The sequence below is a fragment of the Sus scrofa genome, chromosome X, assembly GCF_054392235.1.
Source record: "Sus scrofa isolate SSC_HxYL_T2T_F1_AM1 chromosome X, Sscrofa_HxYL_maternal_Yorkshire_Landrace_v2.0, whole genome shotgun sequence".
NCBI lineage: Eukaryota > Metazoa > Chordata > Mammalia > Artiodactyla > Suidae > Sus > Sus scrofa.
Window position 1 is genome coordinate 131,887,471 of NC_139401.1, and position 18,592 is coordinate 131,906,062.

At 47.1% G+C, this 18,592-nt stretch overlaps 1 protein-coding gene across 2 annotated transcripts in view; it reads right to left on the minus strand.

Annotated features, from left to right (window-relative positions):
- Positions 1–16,955, minus strand: part of TMEM185A (transmembrane protein 185A) — a 33,653-nt gene extending 16,698 nt beyond the window's left edge. For both annotated transcript variants that reach the window (XM_085007389.1, XM_021079890.2), the window contains exon 1: positions 16,762–16,955. Coding sequence is in view for 1 of the 2 variants with exons in the window: in XM_021079890.2 (XP_020935549.1) it covers positions 16,762–16,799 (38 nt within the window). In the remaining variant the exon portion in view is untranslated. The remainder of the gene's footprint in view (positions 1–16,761) is intronic.
- Positions 16,956–18,592: the final 1,637 nt, after the last annotated feature.

An 18,592-nucleotide genomic window follows, 5' to 3' on the forward strand; every position in this document is an offset into this window, starting at 1 on the left:
TAGAACTGCGAGATAATAAGTCTCTGGTAATTTTTCATGGGAGCAACAGAAACTAATATCTTAGATACATTTGCAAAATCCCCTTTACCACGTAACATAACATAGTCACGGTCCCAGGGTTTAAGGGCCTGGGTATCTTTTGGGGCGGCGGCGGGGGGGGGGGGGGACCATTCTGCCTCCTGCAATATAAGATGAATACATTTTTTTCTCTTTAGGGCTACACCTGCGGCATATGGAAGTTCCCAGGCTAGGGGTCGAATTGGAGCTGCAGCTGTCGGCCTATGCCATAGCTACTGGAACACCAGATCCGAGCTGCATCTGTGACCTACACCACAGATTTTGACAATGCCTGATACTTAAGGCACTGAGTGAGGCCAGAGATCGAACCTGCATCCTCATGGATACTAGCTGGGTTCATTACCACTGAGCCAAGATGGGAACTCCAGATAGGATTTTTTTTTTTTTTTTTTTTTTTTGGTCTTTTTGCCTTTTCTAGGGCTGCTCCCATGGCATATGGAGATTCCCAGGCTAGGGGTCTAGTAGGAGCCATAGCCACCGGCCTAGGCGAGAGCCACAGCAACGCAGGATCCGAGCCGCATCTGCAACCTGCACCACAGCTCACGGCAACGCCGGATCCTTAACCCACTGAGCAAGGCCAGGGAGCGAACCCGCGTCCTCATGGATGCTAGTCGGGTTCGTTAACCACTGAGCCACAAGAGGAACTCCTAGAAAGTATTTTTGAACAAGGAGTATTACCAAGGACAAACAGGGGCATTCATAATGTTAAAGAGGTGATTTGTCAAAGGAGGATCTAGCAACCATAAATATTTATGTACCTAATAACAAAGCTTCAAAATAAATCTAGAAAATATTAATAATTAAAATATTAAGGAGAAAATAATACTGGAAATTAACACTTCTCTCTCAGTAACTGATATAACACGTAGAAAATTACTGCAATAACACTATCAACCAACATTAACTTAATTGACATTGATAAAGTATTCCTCCCAACAACAGCAGAATACGAATTCAAGTGCACATGGAACATTTGCCAAGACAGACCAAATTCAGGACCATAAAACAAGCCTTAACAAGTGTAAAAGGACTGAAATCATACAATGAGACTGAACTAAAAATCAATAACAAATATATTTGAAAAATTCTCCAAATACTTGAAAGTTAAACAATACTCTTCTAAATGACACATAGGTCAAAGAAAAAAACACAAGGTAAAATTTTCAAATTCTGGACTATGTTAAAGTGAAAATACAAAAGTTCCCATTGTGGCACAGTGGTTAATGAATCTGACTAGGAACCATGAGGTTGCGGGTTTGATCCCTGGCCTTGCTCAGTGGGTTAAGGATCCGGTGTTGCCGTGAGCTGTGGTGTAGGTCACAGATGCGGCTCGGATCCCGCGTTGCTGTGGCTCTGGCTTAGGCCAGTGGCTACAGCTCCAATTAGACCCCTAGCCTGGGAACCTCCACATGCCATGGGAGCGGCCCTAGAAAAGGCAAAAAGACAAAAAATAGAAATAAAATAAAAAAATAAAGTGAAAATACAATATATCAAAATATGTGAGATACAGCTAAAGCAATACTTAAGGGCAATTTATAGTATCAAATGCTTAGTAAAAAAGATCTCAAATCAACAATCTACAATTCACCATAAAGAACTAGGAAGAGAAGGAAATTTATTTTAAAAGTCAAAGTAAATAACATACAGACAAATATCAATGACTATAATAAAAAGGTGTTAGGAAAATCAATGAAAGTAAAAGCTGGTTCTTTGAAAAGAAAATTGGTAAACCTATATAGCTAGACCAATCAGGGAAAAAATAGTGGATACAAATTACCAATACCAGGAATGAAAGCAGAGACATCACTACAAATCCTACAAAAATTACAGGGGATTAGGAGGGGATATTATGAACAACCTTATGCAAGTAAACTTCTTGAAGACATTATCAAAGTTCATACAAGAAGAAATACTTTCATAGCCCTCTATCCATTAAAGAAACTGAAATTGTAGTTGGAACACTTTTTGCAAATAAGATGTCAGACTCAGAAAACACCTACCAAACACACAAGGAAGAAATAGCACCAATTTTTCACAGACTCTTGCAAAAAAAGATGAGGGGGGAACATTTCCCAATGTATTTTATGAAGCCACCATTATCCTGATACCCAAACCTGACCAAGAAGGAAAACTACAAATCATTATCCTTCATGAAGACAGATGCAAACCCCCTAAAAAAAAAAAAAAAAAAAAAAAAACCAGCACATGGACTCCAGCAATATATAAAAAGAATATTACGTTATGACTAAGTGTGGTTTGGCCAGGATGGCAATAACATTTGAAATTAATTAATGTAATTCACTGAATTAACAGAATGAAAAAGAGAAGCCATACGATTATCTCAATAGTTCCAGAAAAAAACATCTGACATAATTCACTCATCATTCAAGATAAAAGCTCTGAACAAATTAGGAATAGAACGCTTATCTGTACAAAAAAAAAAAAAAAAAAAAACAACTAGTTAAAAATGCCTAACGGTAAAAGACTAAATACTTCCCCGTTAAGACTGAAAACAAGACCAGTACGTCCACTTCCTTACATCTATTCAACATTGTGTTGGAGATCCTACTCACAAAAATAATACACGAAAAATGAATAAAAGGGATAAAGATTTGAAAGGAAGGAGTAAATCTGATATTTGCAGACAACGTGACTATCTATGTAGAAAGTCCTAAGTACTCTACCAAAACGGCTACTAAATCTGATAAGTGCATTTAGCAGAGTTGCAATACACCAAAAAAGCTGCATTTCTATATGTCAGCAATGAGAAAATGGACACGGAGTCTTTTTTAAAAAACTATCATTTACTGCAATTTTCCTATAAACCTAATAATATTTAAAATGAAACGTTTATGGAAAACTACTATTTACAACAGTATCAAAATATGAAAGATTTAGAGGTAAATTGAACAAAATATGTGCAGGACTTATACTCTGAAACCTAACAAACACTACCAAAAAATGTGAAGATCTAAATAAAAAGGGGAGAGAGACACCATTTTTATAGTTTAGAAAATTCAACCCTGTTTAAATCTACACCCTCTACTCGTTTCCTCCGGTTGCTCTAACAAATTACCCTGGTTTAAAACACTGCGCGTTTATTCTCATAGCTCTGGAGGTTAAAGGTCCCAAGCGAGGCTCATTAGGTTAAAAAGAAGGTGTCAGCAGGGCCCTTCTCCCTGCAGAGGCTAGAGGAGAATCAATTCCTTGCCTTTTCCACTTTCCAGAGCTGCATTCCTTGCACACCTTGGGTCCATTCCTCCGTCATCAAAACCAGAAGGGCGGGAGTTCCCGTTGTGGCGCAGTGGTTAACGAATCCGACTAAGAACCATGAGGTTGCGAGTTCGATCCCTGGCCTTGCTCAGCGGGTGAAGGATCCGGCGTTGCCGTGAGCTGTGGTGTAGGTCGCAGACGCGGCTCGGATCCCGCGTTGCTGTGGCTCTGGCGTAGGCCGGTGGCTACAGCTCCGATTCGACCCCTAGCCTGGGAACCTCCATATGCCACGGGAGCGGCCCAAAGAAATAGCAAAAAGACAAAAAAAAAAAAAAAAAAATCAGAAGGGCAGCATCTTCAGATTCTTTTCTCTGCTTCGATCACATTCCCTCCTCCTCTTAATGCTACCTCCTTCCGCCTCCCTCTTCTATGGAACCCCATGAAGTCATTTAGAGCCCACCTGGATCATCCAGGATACTCTTCCCCATCTCAGAATCTTCAACTTCATCACATATTTTGCCACACAAGATAATATTTTCCTTTCTGCCACAGAGGGAAATATTCACTATTCCACGGATTAGGAAGTAGCTATCTTTGAGGAATATCATTTAGCCTTTCACACTCATCAGATTATTCTAAAGGTTCGATGCATGTAATCCCATTTTTTTTTTTTTTTTTTTGCTTTTCTTCCTCCTGCCTGAGGAAACATATCCAAAAAAATATTGCTAAGGCTGGTGTCGAAGAGCACACTGCCCATGTTTTCTTCTAGTTTTATGGGTTTAGGTCTTAGATTTAACTTTTTAATCCATATTGAGTTTGATCCCTGGCCTTGCTCAGTGGGTTAAGGATCTGGCATTGCTGAGAGCTGTGGTGCAGGTCGCAGATGCAGCTCGGATCCCGCGTTGCAGGGGCTGTGGCGTAGGTCAGTGGCTGCAGCCTGATTCGACCCCTAGGAACTTCCATGTGCCGCAGGTGCGGCCCTCAAAAAGACCAAAACAAACAAACAACAAAGCACAAATACTGCTGGCAGGATGCGGAGCAAGGAGAATCCTCATGCACTGCTGCTGGCAGGAACATAAACTGGGGCAGCCTCTACGGAAAACAGTATGGAGGTTCCTTAAAAATTAAAAACGGAACTACTATATGATCCAACCATTCCACACCTGGGGATTTATATGAAGAAAATGAAAACATGAATTCAAAAAGATATGTGCACTCCTATGTTCGCTGCAGCCTTACTTACAATGACCAAGAAACGGAAGCAGCCTAAGTGCCCACCAACAGATGAGTATTTAAAAGATGTGGGGTATGTGTGTGATGGAATCTCACTCATCCCTAAAAAGGAACGAACTCTTGCCATTTCTGACAACACAGATGAACCCAGAGGGTGTTATGCCCAGTGAAACGGGTCAGAGAAAGAGAAATACTGTATAACTTCACTTGTATGTGGACTGCAAAAAACAAAACAAACATAACAAAGCAGAAACAAAGTCATACACGCAGAGAATAGGTGGTTGCCAGAGGGGAGAGTGTTTGTCCAAGCAGCGAGTAGCTCACAGAGCTCTCGAATTAAGATCTATTTGACTCCAAAGTCCCTTTAACTGAGTACCATACAATGCTGACTTTACAGTAGTGATTCAAAATTCTTGGAAAGCACCTGGATACACACAGAGGGTTAACAGTGACCTCCAGTGGGGAGGATGAAGGCCGAGCTTTATACTCTGCTTAAGACTGCTCCTCTTTCTGAAAGGTACACCCGCTACTTCTGTACTAGGAACAGTAACATAAGCAACGTCCATTGGAGAAAAATGGGGCGATTTCAAGGAGATGGTACTCAGCAAATTCAACTCATAAACAAGCCTCCGGGAGTGCAGCTCCAGCGGGCACGCCACCAGATCTGGAGAGGCTGCTGACTAGAGTGCATTCAGGCTTTATTAGGCTACTACAGATATTTTCATAGTGCTCTCCTCCATAGAATCAGAGTAATATGTAGCCCATAGGACGGATGGTTGGGAATAGAGGGTATGAAAAGGGCTTTGTGTAAAGCATTAAATTAGTGGTTCTCAAAAGTTTTGGTAGCAGGACTCCTTTACACCCTTAAAAAAGACTGAGGACTCCAATGAGCTTTGTTTATATGGGTTATACCTAGTGCTGTTTACTGTATCATATTTTACAACTGTTATTTAAAAATATGTATTACTTCATGAAAAATAATAATAACCTCGCTATATATTAACATGAACATTATTTTAATTAAAAAACTATTTTCCAAAATTGTTTTTAGAGTCTTGCAATTTTTTTTAGCAGGCCCCTAGGTTATAGTACCCTCATCTGCATTCATTCTGTTGAGATATGTTGTCTGAGTTCAACCATATAAACAACATCTGACATCACACAGATATGCGGTCAAAAAAGAACTGAGTGTTTAGTTGCTCTTTCAGATAATGGAGGATTTTTTTTTTTTTTCTTTTTTGGCCGCCCTGCAGCATATGGAGTTCCGGGGCTGAAGTTGCAGCCTACACCACAGCTGCGGCAAGGACGGACCCTTCACCCACTGTGCTGGGCCGGGATCAAACCTGCGTCCCGGTGCTCCAGAGACACCACTGATCCTGTTGTGCCACAGCGGGAACTCCCGGATATTTTTCTTTGATAGGACACCCAAACTCAACCAGTGGTAGTTCCCTGAAAGTTAACTGTGGTGTGGAATCTGCCACATTAAAATCTGCTACTTTGCATTCTCTCTTGCACTTGAACGAATCTTTTATCTTCACATGACTATAATGCCATGTAGGGTGACCAGAGAATATGGGTTCACTAAGTAATGAAGATATTTCAAATGCGGACACATTTCACTATACAACAGCAACAAACAAATCATATTAGTATGCGTTACTATCACAACCCCTTTCCTCAGAAATACTTTTAAGTTTTAGAAGGCTGTCAAGCTTACGGTAGTGAATACAAATTTCCAAAAACTGTGATTGTCCCTCGAAAGCTCAAGTTTTACCATTTGCAAAAAAACCACACCATCAGTTGTTTTCATTGAAGTGACAGGGTCACTTGCATTTCTGAGCAAATGTCTGCTAAATACACAAATACATTTAGCCACAATCTTGTCTGCTAGTTGTCTTCCCAAGTAAAAATGATGTTCCATGAAAAAAGCAGCTTGCAACTCAGGCATACAAGTGTTTTTGCTTGAGTCAACCACCATACCCCAGTATATAACAGATGGCCTTTATGCATTCTTCCTATTTTGTCACTCAGGGTATTAAAATAGCCGTGCACTCAAGGGTCAAGATTTAATGAGACTGGTATATTTTCTGCTTTATTAAGGACATTCTTAAGTGAAGCTGACTTTTTTTTTTAACTGCAGGCACCATGTGAAATATCCAGTGACAACTGGTATGATTTCGTATCACTGGCTTGACTTATGCTCAGGTGCCAGCACTTTACCCACCTCTGCTTTCGCACCATCAGTGCAGATGTCAGCCAAGAGCAAGAGGCAAAGAACATCTTACTATTATGATTGGCTTTTCAGGGCCACACCTGCAGCATATGGAGGTTCCCAGGCTAGGGGTCGAATCAGAGCTACAGCTGCCAGCCTACACCACAGCCACAGTGACGTGCGAGCCAAGCTGCATTTGCAAACGACGACACCACAGCTCACGGCAACGCCGGATCCCTCACCCACTGGGCGAGGCCAGGGATTGAACCCGAATCTTCATGGATGCTAGTCAGGTTCATTTCTTCTGTGCCACAAGGGAACTAACAACCTTAGTATTATTATGGAAATAGGTCTGACCTACCAGACACCTGGAAAGGTTCTCAAGGCCCCAAGGGGGGCTGTGAAAAATATTTTGTTAAGCGCTGCACTAAATACATGTCAGTTATGATGACTCATGCCCAGAAACAAGAGGAGGCTTTTACAAGCTGCTGCGAAGAAAGAGATCTACCACCGAAAAATGCCAAGAGAAGAAGGACTTTGTCCCTAGACTTGGGAGAAGAAAAGGACTTGAAGGGACCTCACAAGCTAGGAGAAGCGAGTGCTCACATGGACAACAGAACCAGCTGCGAGCACTTTTCTCTCTGGAAGCACAGGGGGAGAGAGATCACAAAATCTAGAAAATCAGAAGCAATCCGTCAACCAAAGCCCACGGCTCCACGTATCATTACCAGAAACAAAGGTCTGGAAAGCAGGAAGAACCGTTCAAGGAAAGCAGTAGATCAGAACATTGCCAAGTGCAAGGACAATGATAAACACATAGGGTCACAGGTAAATTAGATAACAGGCCGAAGCAAATATTTTCTAAAGGAGTTTCAGACTCTAAAGCAAAAAGCAGATGAGGTGGTGGTGGGAGGTAAACCCTGTAAGCTGGATTCATTACCTTCCCTCAAAGAGTTTTCTTACTTAATAGGAGAGAAGTGGAAATAATGAGGATTAAGATGTTGGAAAAGTGAGTTCTGGGGCTACTACGTGAAGAATGAAAAATAGGAAACAAGATGAACTTACAAGAGGACAAATAACAGTATAGAAAATAACTGCGGGTACTGGTATTGGAGAAACACACGTAGGATGAGGTGTCCTGGTGTTAGTTTTCTAGCGCTGCCTCACAAAATTATCACCAACTCAGCGGCTTAAAAAAGCACAAACATTTTCTTGACAGATCTGAGTGTCGACAGTCTGAAATGGGTCTCACTGGGCTAAAATCAAGGTGTTGCCAGGGCTGTGATCCCTCTGCAGGTTCTAGAAGAGAAGCTTCTAGGGGCTGCCTCGTAGCCCCTGGGCGCATGAGCCCTTGCTCCAGTTTCAGAGCTCCAGCATCTCGCCTCATGTTGGTTCACTCTGACCGCTTCTTCTGCCTCCTCCTTCTCCATTTAAGACCTGGGGTTATGGGTCCAGCCAGAGAACCCCGAATAATCTCCCTATTTTCAGGTCATCGGATTCGCAATCACAACCCCAGCTACTACCTTAATTCGCCTTCGCCATGCAGTGGAACAAAGTCCCGGGTGCCAAGGATTAGGATGTGGGCATATTTGGGGGAGGGGTGTCATCATTCTGCCTATCACAGGCCTGAAATAAGAAAGGTCACTTGCTGGATTAAAAAATAAGACCTAAATCTGCTGCAGTCAAGAGTCAAGCTTGCAGCCAATGTCAAAAGTCAAATCAACTACAAGAAAGGAGGTGACACAGGTTTGTCGTGACTGAGTAAGGACAAGAGCAGTTTACTAGTACAGTGATTAGATAAATTAGATTTCAAAGCAAAAAGTGTTAAAATGACTAATCAAGAAAATCTAAATAATGAAAACCTAAATGACCACAGGATATGAAAATAACCTGACAATATTTCTTTTAAAACTATACAGAGATATTTCCTTGTATTTTTGGCCGCGCCCATGGCATGCAGAAGTTCTTGGGGCCAGGGATTAAACCCACGCCACAGCAGTGACACCAGATCCTTAACCTGCTGTGCCACCAGGGAATTCCTGGAGATATTTTCATTGTGGGCTTCTATGTGCTACTACTAAATCATGACAGATAAAGTCAGTTTTATCAGTAGATGAAGCAGACGAAAGGAACGATGGAAATGAACACTAGAGTAGATAAAGATAGCAAGGTTCTATCAAGAGAATTAAGTAGCAGAACCAAAAAAAAAAAAAAAATGCTTTCATTACAGGCATTGAGAGCCTGCAATGTGTGGAAAAGAACCAGTCTCTGCCCCAAAGATGCTCAAAGATGCTCCAGCCTAACAGGAGCACAGGGGGCTCATCTAGCAGAAAGTCACTATACATCATGGTAAAATGGACATGGAAGATTCCTTTCCTGGGGCTTGGGGGACAGGGAATTCCAGACAAAGGAGATATGAGAGTCTTGTGTACCCCAGGAGACTGGAACACAGGGAGCACACTCTGTAAATCTTGGGGAGACAGGACAAGAGGAAATAAGGGACAGGTAGACTGAGGAAGAAGGTAGGGGGATTTGAATATCAAGGCAAAGTCCCTGGAATTTATTAATAGGCAACAGGGGGCCACAGAAGATTTTCCAAGTGAAACACTGACAGAAGGCTTAGAAGAATATGTAAGGCAGACTGCAGTTGCTAGAGACTGGAGGCAGAAATTCTACCCAAGTCATAATCAACTGACAAAAATACACGGAAAATTGCCTAACCCTATGGAGCTTCTTCAAGAGCCACGTGTTAGGCAGTGGAGTGGAGTGGAAGAGATTATTTGTCCAACTTTATTTGAACCTCAGGTTCCCCACAAGCAAAATGCAGATAATACCACTTCTACCAGGCAATGCTGAGGCAAGGATTAAATCACCTACCAGGCGGCCCTCAGTGCAGGGCTTGGCGCCAAGCATCTGATAATAAATAATGCTTGTTTCCTTCCTTAGATAATGACTAAATCAAGGATGAAACAGGAAACTATTACAGAATATTTAAAATACTACTGAAACACCAAACACCTGGGCTGCTGCCAAAGTAAAGCTATGAGAAAATATATCCACTTCAAAAGTGTAAACAAAAGGAAAAAAGAAAGAAAAAAGAGACAAAAGGAAAACCAATGAACTGAGTTTGTATCTAAGAAATTGGGAGGGAGGAGCCAAAATATGGAAATAATAAATGTAGAAATACAGATACAAAAACGAAATTGATAGGTAACATGAACAGCTGGCTCTTTGAAAACATGACCAAACTCCAGAGGCCACCGAACAAAATACAGTAATATCATCAGAAACTGTAAAAGATGTAATTTGTACACGCTTTTAATTGAAAGAAGAAGAATAGTATATCAACTCTACTAATACATTTTAGAGCCAAGTAAAAAAGATAACTGCATATTAAACGGGAACTTTCAAACTGATTGGTAAGAAAAGATTATGACACAGCAGTAACACAGTGATAAGAAAGTTTATTTAAAAAAAAAAAAAGCCTAAACTACATTGAGTTACTTTTCAAGAAACATTCAGATTAGAGTCCAAGTATAAAAATAGACTTTGCTTAATTCTCCACAAACCGGCAAATGGAGGTTCCAATGGATATTCTGGCATCAAACCACTACTTCCTACATTTCACTTTTCCAATTACACCTTTAAAATGGATTTACTCCGCTCTCATCTGAATCTGTAGTAGCAGCGCAAGATCACTAAGGAGTGTCACATGGGTCAAACTACAAAGCCAGTACCCGCCCTGAAACGTACATGGAGCTTTCTGCTGAGGCTCCAATTCCAGCTCTCCGCTTTGCGGGGAGGGAGAAGGATTCAGGCAGGGAAGGAACATACCTAGTAAAAACACGACACTGTGAGTATAAAAGTTCTCGTATCTTGTTTTCTGCAAGCCAAAAGAATGCAATTAGACTCTTTTCAGAGCCATCAGTTTCCTCCGTGAACACTGCTGGCTCCAACTGCAGCAGGTGCACGTGCACACACACAGCCCTGTGAGCGCCTCTCTGGCTGCATCTTTAGAGAATGGCTCCACCTGACCTACTGCTAACTGACATTCTCCTGACGTTTTAAAGGAACTGCATCTCTTACACTGAGCAGAACCTGACTGACAAAATTTACAGTCACTTGGTGGCAATTTCAACTGGTTTTATTAAGACAAAAGATGTCCGAGAGCATCTAAGCAGTAAATATAAGACAACACAAAAGCCAAATAAAAACAAAGCACTCTTAAGGAACATTAGAAAGAGCCCAGGCCTTTGAGAACTGGTCACCCTCTTCTTAAGCCTGTCCCCACACTGGCTCGCTCCCGTATCCGTGGAGGTAAGGTAAGGGGGCAGGAGAGCCCGGTGTTAAAGATCAGTTTTACCTCTTTCAGCTGTTACTGGCCTTACAAGAAAGCAAAGTTGTAACAATCTCGTTGGGCAATCATTTTTCTATTAGGTCACAGGTGACAAAGTACGAAGCATCAGTGACAAAGAGCCTCTCTCCAGAGTTCAACTCAAGGCTTTCATCTTAAATTCTAGCTCCTTGTACAGGCGCGGCCTGCGATCAGGCCAGGCAATTAGAAACTCCAAGCTCAGGATCGGGAAGCTTAACGCCCAGAGTCCTAGGAAAGCATCTAAAATGCCTCCAATCCACAGTCTCTCCCCTACAACACAGAGCTCCCCAGAGTTCGTGTCTATCTGTCCTCAACATGCACTCCTGCAGCACATTCAGAGCACCTCGACGTCCTGGCCTTCAAGGAACTCGCGGCCAAGAAAAATGTGTGTAATTAGCAAGTAATGGGAATGATATTTTTGAAACCAGAAATTATGCACTCAAATGAGACTTGTCTCCTTTAAACAGCCCCCCTGAGAGGCAATGCACTAATTCCACTTCACTGCTCAAACCATCTTTGGAGCTTTCCTCCTGAAATCGCCTTGACAGCCTGCAGTCTGCTCTCCTGAGTATCCTCAACGCTGCCAAATCCTCACTGAGTGGATTTTTGGAAATGGCCAAAAGTCAGTCTGAGCCAAGTTTAGTGAATAAGCTGTGTGGTCAAACTAGGTGGCACTATTATGGTTAAAAAATGACATACAATTATAAAGCAATGAGACAGATTTTCTTTTATGATGTGCTTCAAAGGAAGTTTCAGATGAGTAGCCAGGAGTAGAGGCAATGGAATAGGTGTGTGTGTATATTTATCTTTTTCCCAAGGAACTTCTCTGAATGAAGGTGCAGAAAGCTCAAATTCAAGGTTTACTTTGTTTAATCACAATTCATAAATATAAGGCTCCTTAGAATACGGGACCTACTGTGTCATGGCCGGGCTGCAGGGGTGGCACTCAGTTAGAGAGGGGGCACAGCATACAGAAAAGAGCTTCCACAGGAGACACACGTGTGGCAGAATCCTGACCTATAGCCCCTCACCGCCTAGGTGACATCAGGGAAGTCACAAGCTAAGACGCTGCAAAACGAGGCTGATGGTGAACTCCCGGGGCTGCTGTGAAGATTCAAGACAATGGATGTAAAGCACGGACACTGGGCCGGGCATGGGGTGGGTGCCCTAGAAGTCAGAGCCATTATCAACAATCACCCTGGTGTGATCAGCAGGCTTTTCTCACGCCAGGCAGCGTGAGATGACAGAACAACAGATAAAGAGACGTCTGGGCGCTGAACACTTCACTAACGGCACCGACAGACACTCACTATCGGTGGATCTAGAGCCTGCTTTCCTAAAAAAACCAGTTGTATGTAAATAACATTCACAGGGACTGTTAACACTGTGTGCAGTATTTTCAATCACATGGCAAGTGTCGCCTGCAGTGCTCCTACCTCACTGACCTTTCGCCACTGCGTCAACGTACCAGGCCCTGGCGGGACCCCGTGCCTCTGCTTACTGTTCCTCCTAAGATGCCTTTCCTGCCCTCTGGTCTGACAATAGCCTACAATGAAACCTTCTTTTCTTTCTTTTTAGGGCTGCAGGTGCAGCATACGGAAGTTCCCAGGCTAGGGGTCGAATTGGAGCTACAGCTGCCAGCCTACACCACAGCCACAGCCATGCTAGATCCTTAACCCATGGAGGAAGGCCAGGGGTGGAACCTGCATCCTCGTGGATACTAGTCAGATCCGTTTCCCCTGAGCGGAGACAGGAACTCCCTCCAATTATACCTTCGCATCGACCTGTGGTCCCTCTAGGTCCGCTCTACCCAGAATGAGCGGCTCTCCCCTCCTGCTCCCACAGCATTTGGTTCTTGGTTCCTGTCTCTGGAGCACCTCCTCCTGTGTTGAACTTTAATTTGTTTCCATTCCTGCTTCTCCCACTGGGCTTGAGTTTGGAGAGGGACCATATTCTGTCTTCCAGCGCCGAGCATGCCTCTCAGCACCCAGTAGGAACCAGGGAGACGTTGCAGGAATGAATGCTTTCAGTGGGCTTTACAGACACCTGTTAAAGGCCAGGTAGCTGGCTCTTGTTAATTACCAGCGGTGACACTCACTTGTCCTGACTTCAAATAAGAAACACCATCATTTGCACAGGCTGCAGAATGGCTTTAGAAGCTGCAGCATATGGAAGTTTCTAACTGCTACTGACCTCAGTACTCCACGCCCACATGGCAGAACCCTGAGAGCAGCATCCCTCAGCCTCTGTCCCAGGCCAGGACACCGGTGGGATGTGTCACATTCCATCAGGAGCTCACTGCGGCCGACTCAGAAGGCCTAGCGGAATTCTCACAGCCTTCGAGCACTGCCTGGCTACCAAGGCTCAAGGGCCTTCTCTGGGCCAGCAACTCCACAGGCAGCAGGAAATGCCAAGGCTCTGTGGCAGGGGTAGGGCGCCGGCTCAATGCCACCCACTCCCAGGACACCTTGGAATCAGAGTTTGTCAATCTATATACTTCTGACAGTTTGCCCATTCAATAGACAGGGCTCCCTGGCTGTTAAGAAGCCTTGGGCATTCGGGGAAGGACTTGGTGGGTCTGGTGTTTCAGCGAACCTTAACCTGTGTAACTCAAAAGAAGTCCATGCTCAACTAGTTTCGTGCCAGATGGAAACAGGCAGAGGGTCAGCTGGCAGTCCTGTGTATCTGAGTGTTGGCACTTGGGGCTCCTTCTCTGTCACTGTCAGTTTTCCAGGGCCTTGGCAATACAGCAGCAGATTCAGACTTGCCAACATCAGAGGGTTGGAAAGGAGATCCGGAGCCATGGCCCATGCCCTGGGACCCAGCAAACCATGACAGTCACGACTCTCAGATGACATACATAATCCGCAAGGTCAAGGCAGCGTGCTCTGCCCTGGTGTCATGGGGCTTCTCCAATGGAACGGCTGCACTCTGGAGGAGGGAAGCGGGTGAAAGAGAGCCAGGCCGCAGATCACCAGGACAGCAGGGGCTGAAAGCAGCTCTAGATTTCTCTTATGAGCTCTGGAGAGCGAGTCATTCACTCATTCACTCATTCATCCACTCCCTCCACAAACATCTTTGGAGCCAGATCTATTCCAGGCACGCAGGACACCGCAGTGAACAGAGCCGTGGCCCTGCCCCATGAGCTGACAGTCTAGCAGGGGTGACAGGCACTAATCAAACAAGCACACAGACAAACCTAAAGGTACACATGCGTGCATTTCGGAGTACAGCCTACTCCGCAGACCGTACAATCAGCCATCAGTGGACGGTCAGGGAAGTGAGAAACGCTTCCCTCAGCAAAGCAAAGACGGGCTGAGACCTCGAGGAGAAACGGGAGTGAAGCAGGCGAGGCGGAGCGGGAAACCTTCCTGGCAAAGAGAACAGCACGCGCCAAGGTGCCGGGCTGGGGACAGGTGTTCCACTGGCTCTGAGTTCGAGGCAGGGAGCGAGGCAGCACTGCCAAAGTTTGAGGCCCCTGCCCAAGGTATCCTCCTGCTTACGGCCCTCGGTTTTGCTCCCTAGTCATCGGGAAGGTCCTCCTTGGCACGGAGCAAGACTAAAGAACACAGAACGATGTCAAAAACGAGGCGTATCCCTGAGGCATGACACACCGTCAGCGAAAAACTGGAACCTGGCGACATTAGCCGGCCACTGTCGTAGCAGTCACCACCGAGAGGAAACACACTCACTCCCACTGACTCAACACCGCATCAGCAGGTCGGCATCCGAGAGAAGATCTCCACGCCTCGGGGAGGGGTGCGTTTCCATCCCGGCCGAACCAAAGTGCTGCGAAATATGTTGATGTTCATTCTGCACCTGCTCAGACGATAATATTAACTATAATTGTCATGTACCCATTTTTTTTTGGGGGGGGAAGGTAGAAGAAAAAATGGTTAAGGATGTTATCTGCGCAGCACTATTTTGCTTTGGCAACTCTGTTCGCCAGTTCGATCACTCCAGGCAGTTTTTTGGTGGCTTTGGAATGATCTGTCATCTTGCAAAACAGTCCTGGAACTTTCTACTTATAAAGTGCTCCGCAATCGATCCATCGTTAATTTGGCCTCCCTATCCTGCTTGGAGATTATACTCATTCTACAGATTAAACAGACAGATAAGCGAGGGGCCCAAGGACACAAAACAATTCAGCCTTTACTTATTTTTGTTATCGCCATCGCCAAACAATATAGGCACCCAGGGCCTATCCAACTCCTGCGACCCTGAAGACCAATCCTAACCTCTAAGAGCCGCAGAGGAAGGTGCTGCACTTACTTCTCCGTTACCTGTTCTCCACAAGCTCCTCTCTGCAGGGTGCCTTCAGGGCCAACAATGGTAACAACGGCACGGGGACTGGGACACTGGCACCCTGGACTAGACTGTGAACTTGGCGGTGCTCAACAAGGAATAAGAGCACCCAGGACGTCACAACGGCTCATAGCTTGAAATGTCACCATCCCTAAAGACTGCATTCCCAACACGCACTCATCCTCACTCTCTCCCCCGAGACTTCCTGCATCTCCCGCAAGCAGCCCAGACAGTGGTCTCCACTGGGCTCTGCCAGTACAAGGCTGCACGGGGCTGTAAACCGTCTTTGTACCGGCCCTTCTCCACTCCCACGCTTGGACCTCTCAGCGTCTGAAGCACCCCGCACCGGGAGGTAGCATACCGAAGGTTACCGAGTGCACAGATTCCACCAGCAAATAAGGGAGGCCGGCATTCCCTTCAGGGTCCTAGACTTAAGCCATCGGCTTGGCCAACTCCTTATTTTTCAGATGAGCAGAGAATCACCCAGTTACACACAGCCTGGCCTCCAATCCAGGGCTTCTGGCTCCGTTTAGTTCCACAAACATTTTCTAAGTGCCCACTCTGTGTCGGACAGAGCGGGAGCTGCTGGGCCCAGAGCTTGGAGCAGGAAACGTCTCTGCTGTCAGGAGCTCACAGACCGGGGGAAGGAAGGAGTTACAGAACACTTGGGCAAGTGCAAGGGCAGATGCTTGACTCCCTGGCCAGGGTTCCTTCCACCCTTGTCCACTGGCTGTCCCCCATCTGGGGAATAGGACAACATCCACTTCCTGCAAATAAACTTAGGGTGAAGACTGACGAGCAAATGCGTACGGAAAATTGGCAGGTTCACCCTCAAAAGGCATTATGTAAGGTACTGCTATACCCTGACACCGACTCCAAGGAGTCAGCAACGTTTCAGACATCAGTTCCACAAAGAAGCAAACAAGCAAGGGATGGGCATTCGTCCAAGGAAGACCTCAAGGGCTGAGAGGAACTGGAGGAAACAGCTGGGATGGGGGTGTAGGGGTGTCGGGTCAAGTGGAACAGCCCTGGCGCGGAGAACCGAGGCAGGCAGCGGGGTGCCAGAAGATGGACCGGAGACAGGGAAGTTGGGACAGCAACGAGGGAGGGCCAGCGGAGGGGCACCGGGTTCCCGCGGGGCCCGGGGCGCGGCCCGGAGGGGCTAGATGGCGCGGCGGGCGCGGGAGGTGGGCGCGGGCCGGCGCCGAGGCCGATCGGTTCCCCCGGAGCGCCGCTCGCACGCGCGGGGAGGCTCGGGCCGGCGCCCGGCGCCGCGGCCGCCCCGCCGGCCCCCGCAGCATCACACCCGCCGCGCCTCCCCGGGGCCGTGCGGGCGGCGCCTCACCTCGGGTTGAAGTCCTGGAAGAGGCCCCTCAGGTTCATGGCGGAGAACTTCGCAGCGCCGTCCTCCGCCTCCCCCCGCCCCCCGCGCCGCGCAGCCTGCGCGTTACAGCGGGTTCATGGTGCCAGCGCCAGCCGCGTCCCCGCCGCCGCCGCCGCCGCCGCCGCCGCCGCCCCGAGGACCCCGAGCCGCACCTCCCGCCCCTCCTTCCGGGCTTCCGTACGGCCGCCGCGCATGCGCCCGAGCCCCGCCCGGCCGGCCGGCCCTGGCGCGACGCCGCGGTCCCGGCTGCCGGCGCCGGGCGGAGGAGCCGGCGGGGGCGGCGGGGGCGGCGGGGGCCCTCGGCGCAGGCCCGCGGGGAGCGAGCGCCCCGCCCCGGAGTCCGGCGGGAAGGTCCTCGCGGACACCTGTGCCCCTGGCCCGCTCTGCCTTCTAGAGGTTTCCCCCGCGAGGACTGAGCCTTGGAGGGTAGTGGCCACGGGTGACAGGTTGCCTTTTGGCGATGTCCTCCCAGGCGTCACCTGTCCAGTCTGGCAGTGACCCCCAAGGCTGCGTCTCCGCTTCCTTCCCAAGGCCCAGGCCAGCGCGCGGACACCTGCCAGCCGTCCCAGACTCCCTCGGGTTACCCCGCCCCAGAGTGCTCTGCCCTCCCTACCGCCTTGCCCTCCCGGTGCCTCTCTTCCTCGGCAGCCCACCCGTTCACGAGGCGGGATGCCCCTGCTGGAGATCTGGAAGCCATCCTCCTTTTGCTAACCTAGTTCAGAGACTCCCTGGCTTCTGTCTTTGTGGTCCCCTCACGCCTGGCCCTGCTCTTCCTCCACTCTAAGCTGTCCTGTTTATACCTAGTAGGTTCATTTTTCTTGGGCAGGTCAGCGTCTTGGAGCCTTTTTTTTTTTTTTTCTTCTCTGCAAAACGGAGATGATAAAACCTACTTCCTGACCTCGTTGGGGAAGATGTTGTGAAATCGTGCGCGGCACACGCTCGGGGCTCAGAGCACGGTGGTGCGCGCTGGTGCTCTTTCCAGGGCCTGCCTCCTCGAGGAGTCTGTTTCCTTGCCGCCGAGTGAGAGCGCAGCTCACGGCAGGTGACCTCGTCTGCCTTCTTACTTCCGGCTGATTTAAGCACTTTTCATGAGCACAGCAATACCTTAGACATTAGTCTAGTGTCATTATGGATAATAGCTGTACTTGGTTACAGGAGCAGAGTTTCACAAATGGCACTTTTATAGGGTTGGCCGTGGGGGCAGCTTGAGAAGATGACAATTACGATAGTCGTGTTTGCCATGATGTATCACCTTTCTTCTGAGAACTTGAAAACGGTTCACAAGTGGTCATTAGGCTTCCCGAACCCACTGGGAAGTGGGTATTATTACATGAGCTGGTTTTGAGGATGAGTAACCTGAGTCAGGTTTGTTAGCTGCTGGAGCCCCAGAGCCCGGTCCCAGAGTTTTGGTCTCATTCCCCTGCCCATCCTCCTGGTGGAGCCCAGTGTCTACCCCTGAGGAGGCTCCTAGTGAACATTTAAATCCAGAAGAAAATGAGGAGGCACAGGGAAGCTTGTGCAGTGTTTCCTGGGCTGCTCAGCTACTAAGGAGGTAGGAGCGAGGATGCAACTTGGTGTCCTGCTGAAACTGCAGCCTACGCTCTGCAAAAAAAGAGGTGCTTACCAGTAGGGACCAGACTGGCCAGCGCCGCCTTAATTTCCGGTGGCCTTACCCCAAATAGGCATTAAGAGTGCGATTGTTCATCAGTTAAGACACTTGAGTAACAGACATTGTGGCCCTTTCAAGAGCTTCACAGATGGAGACCAGGCGGGCTGCTCAGAGTCCAGAGCC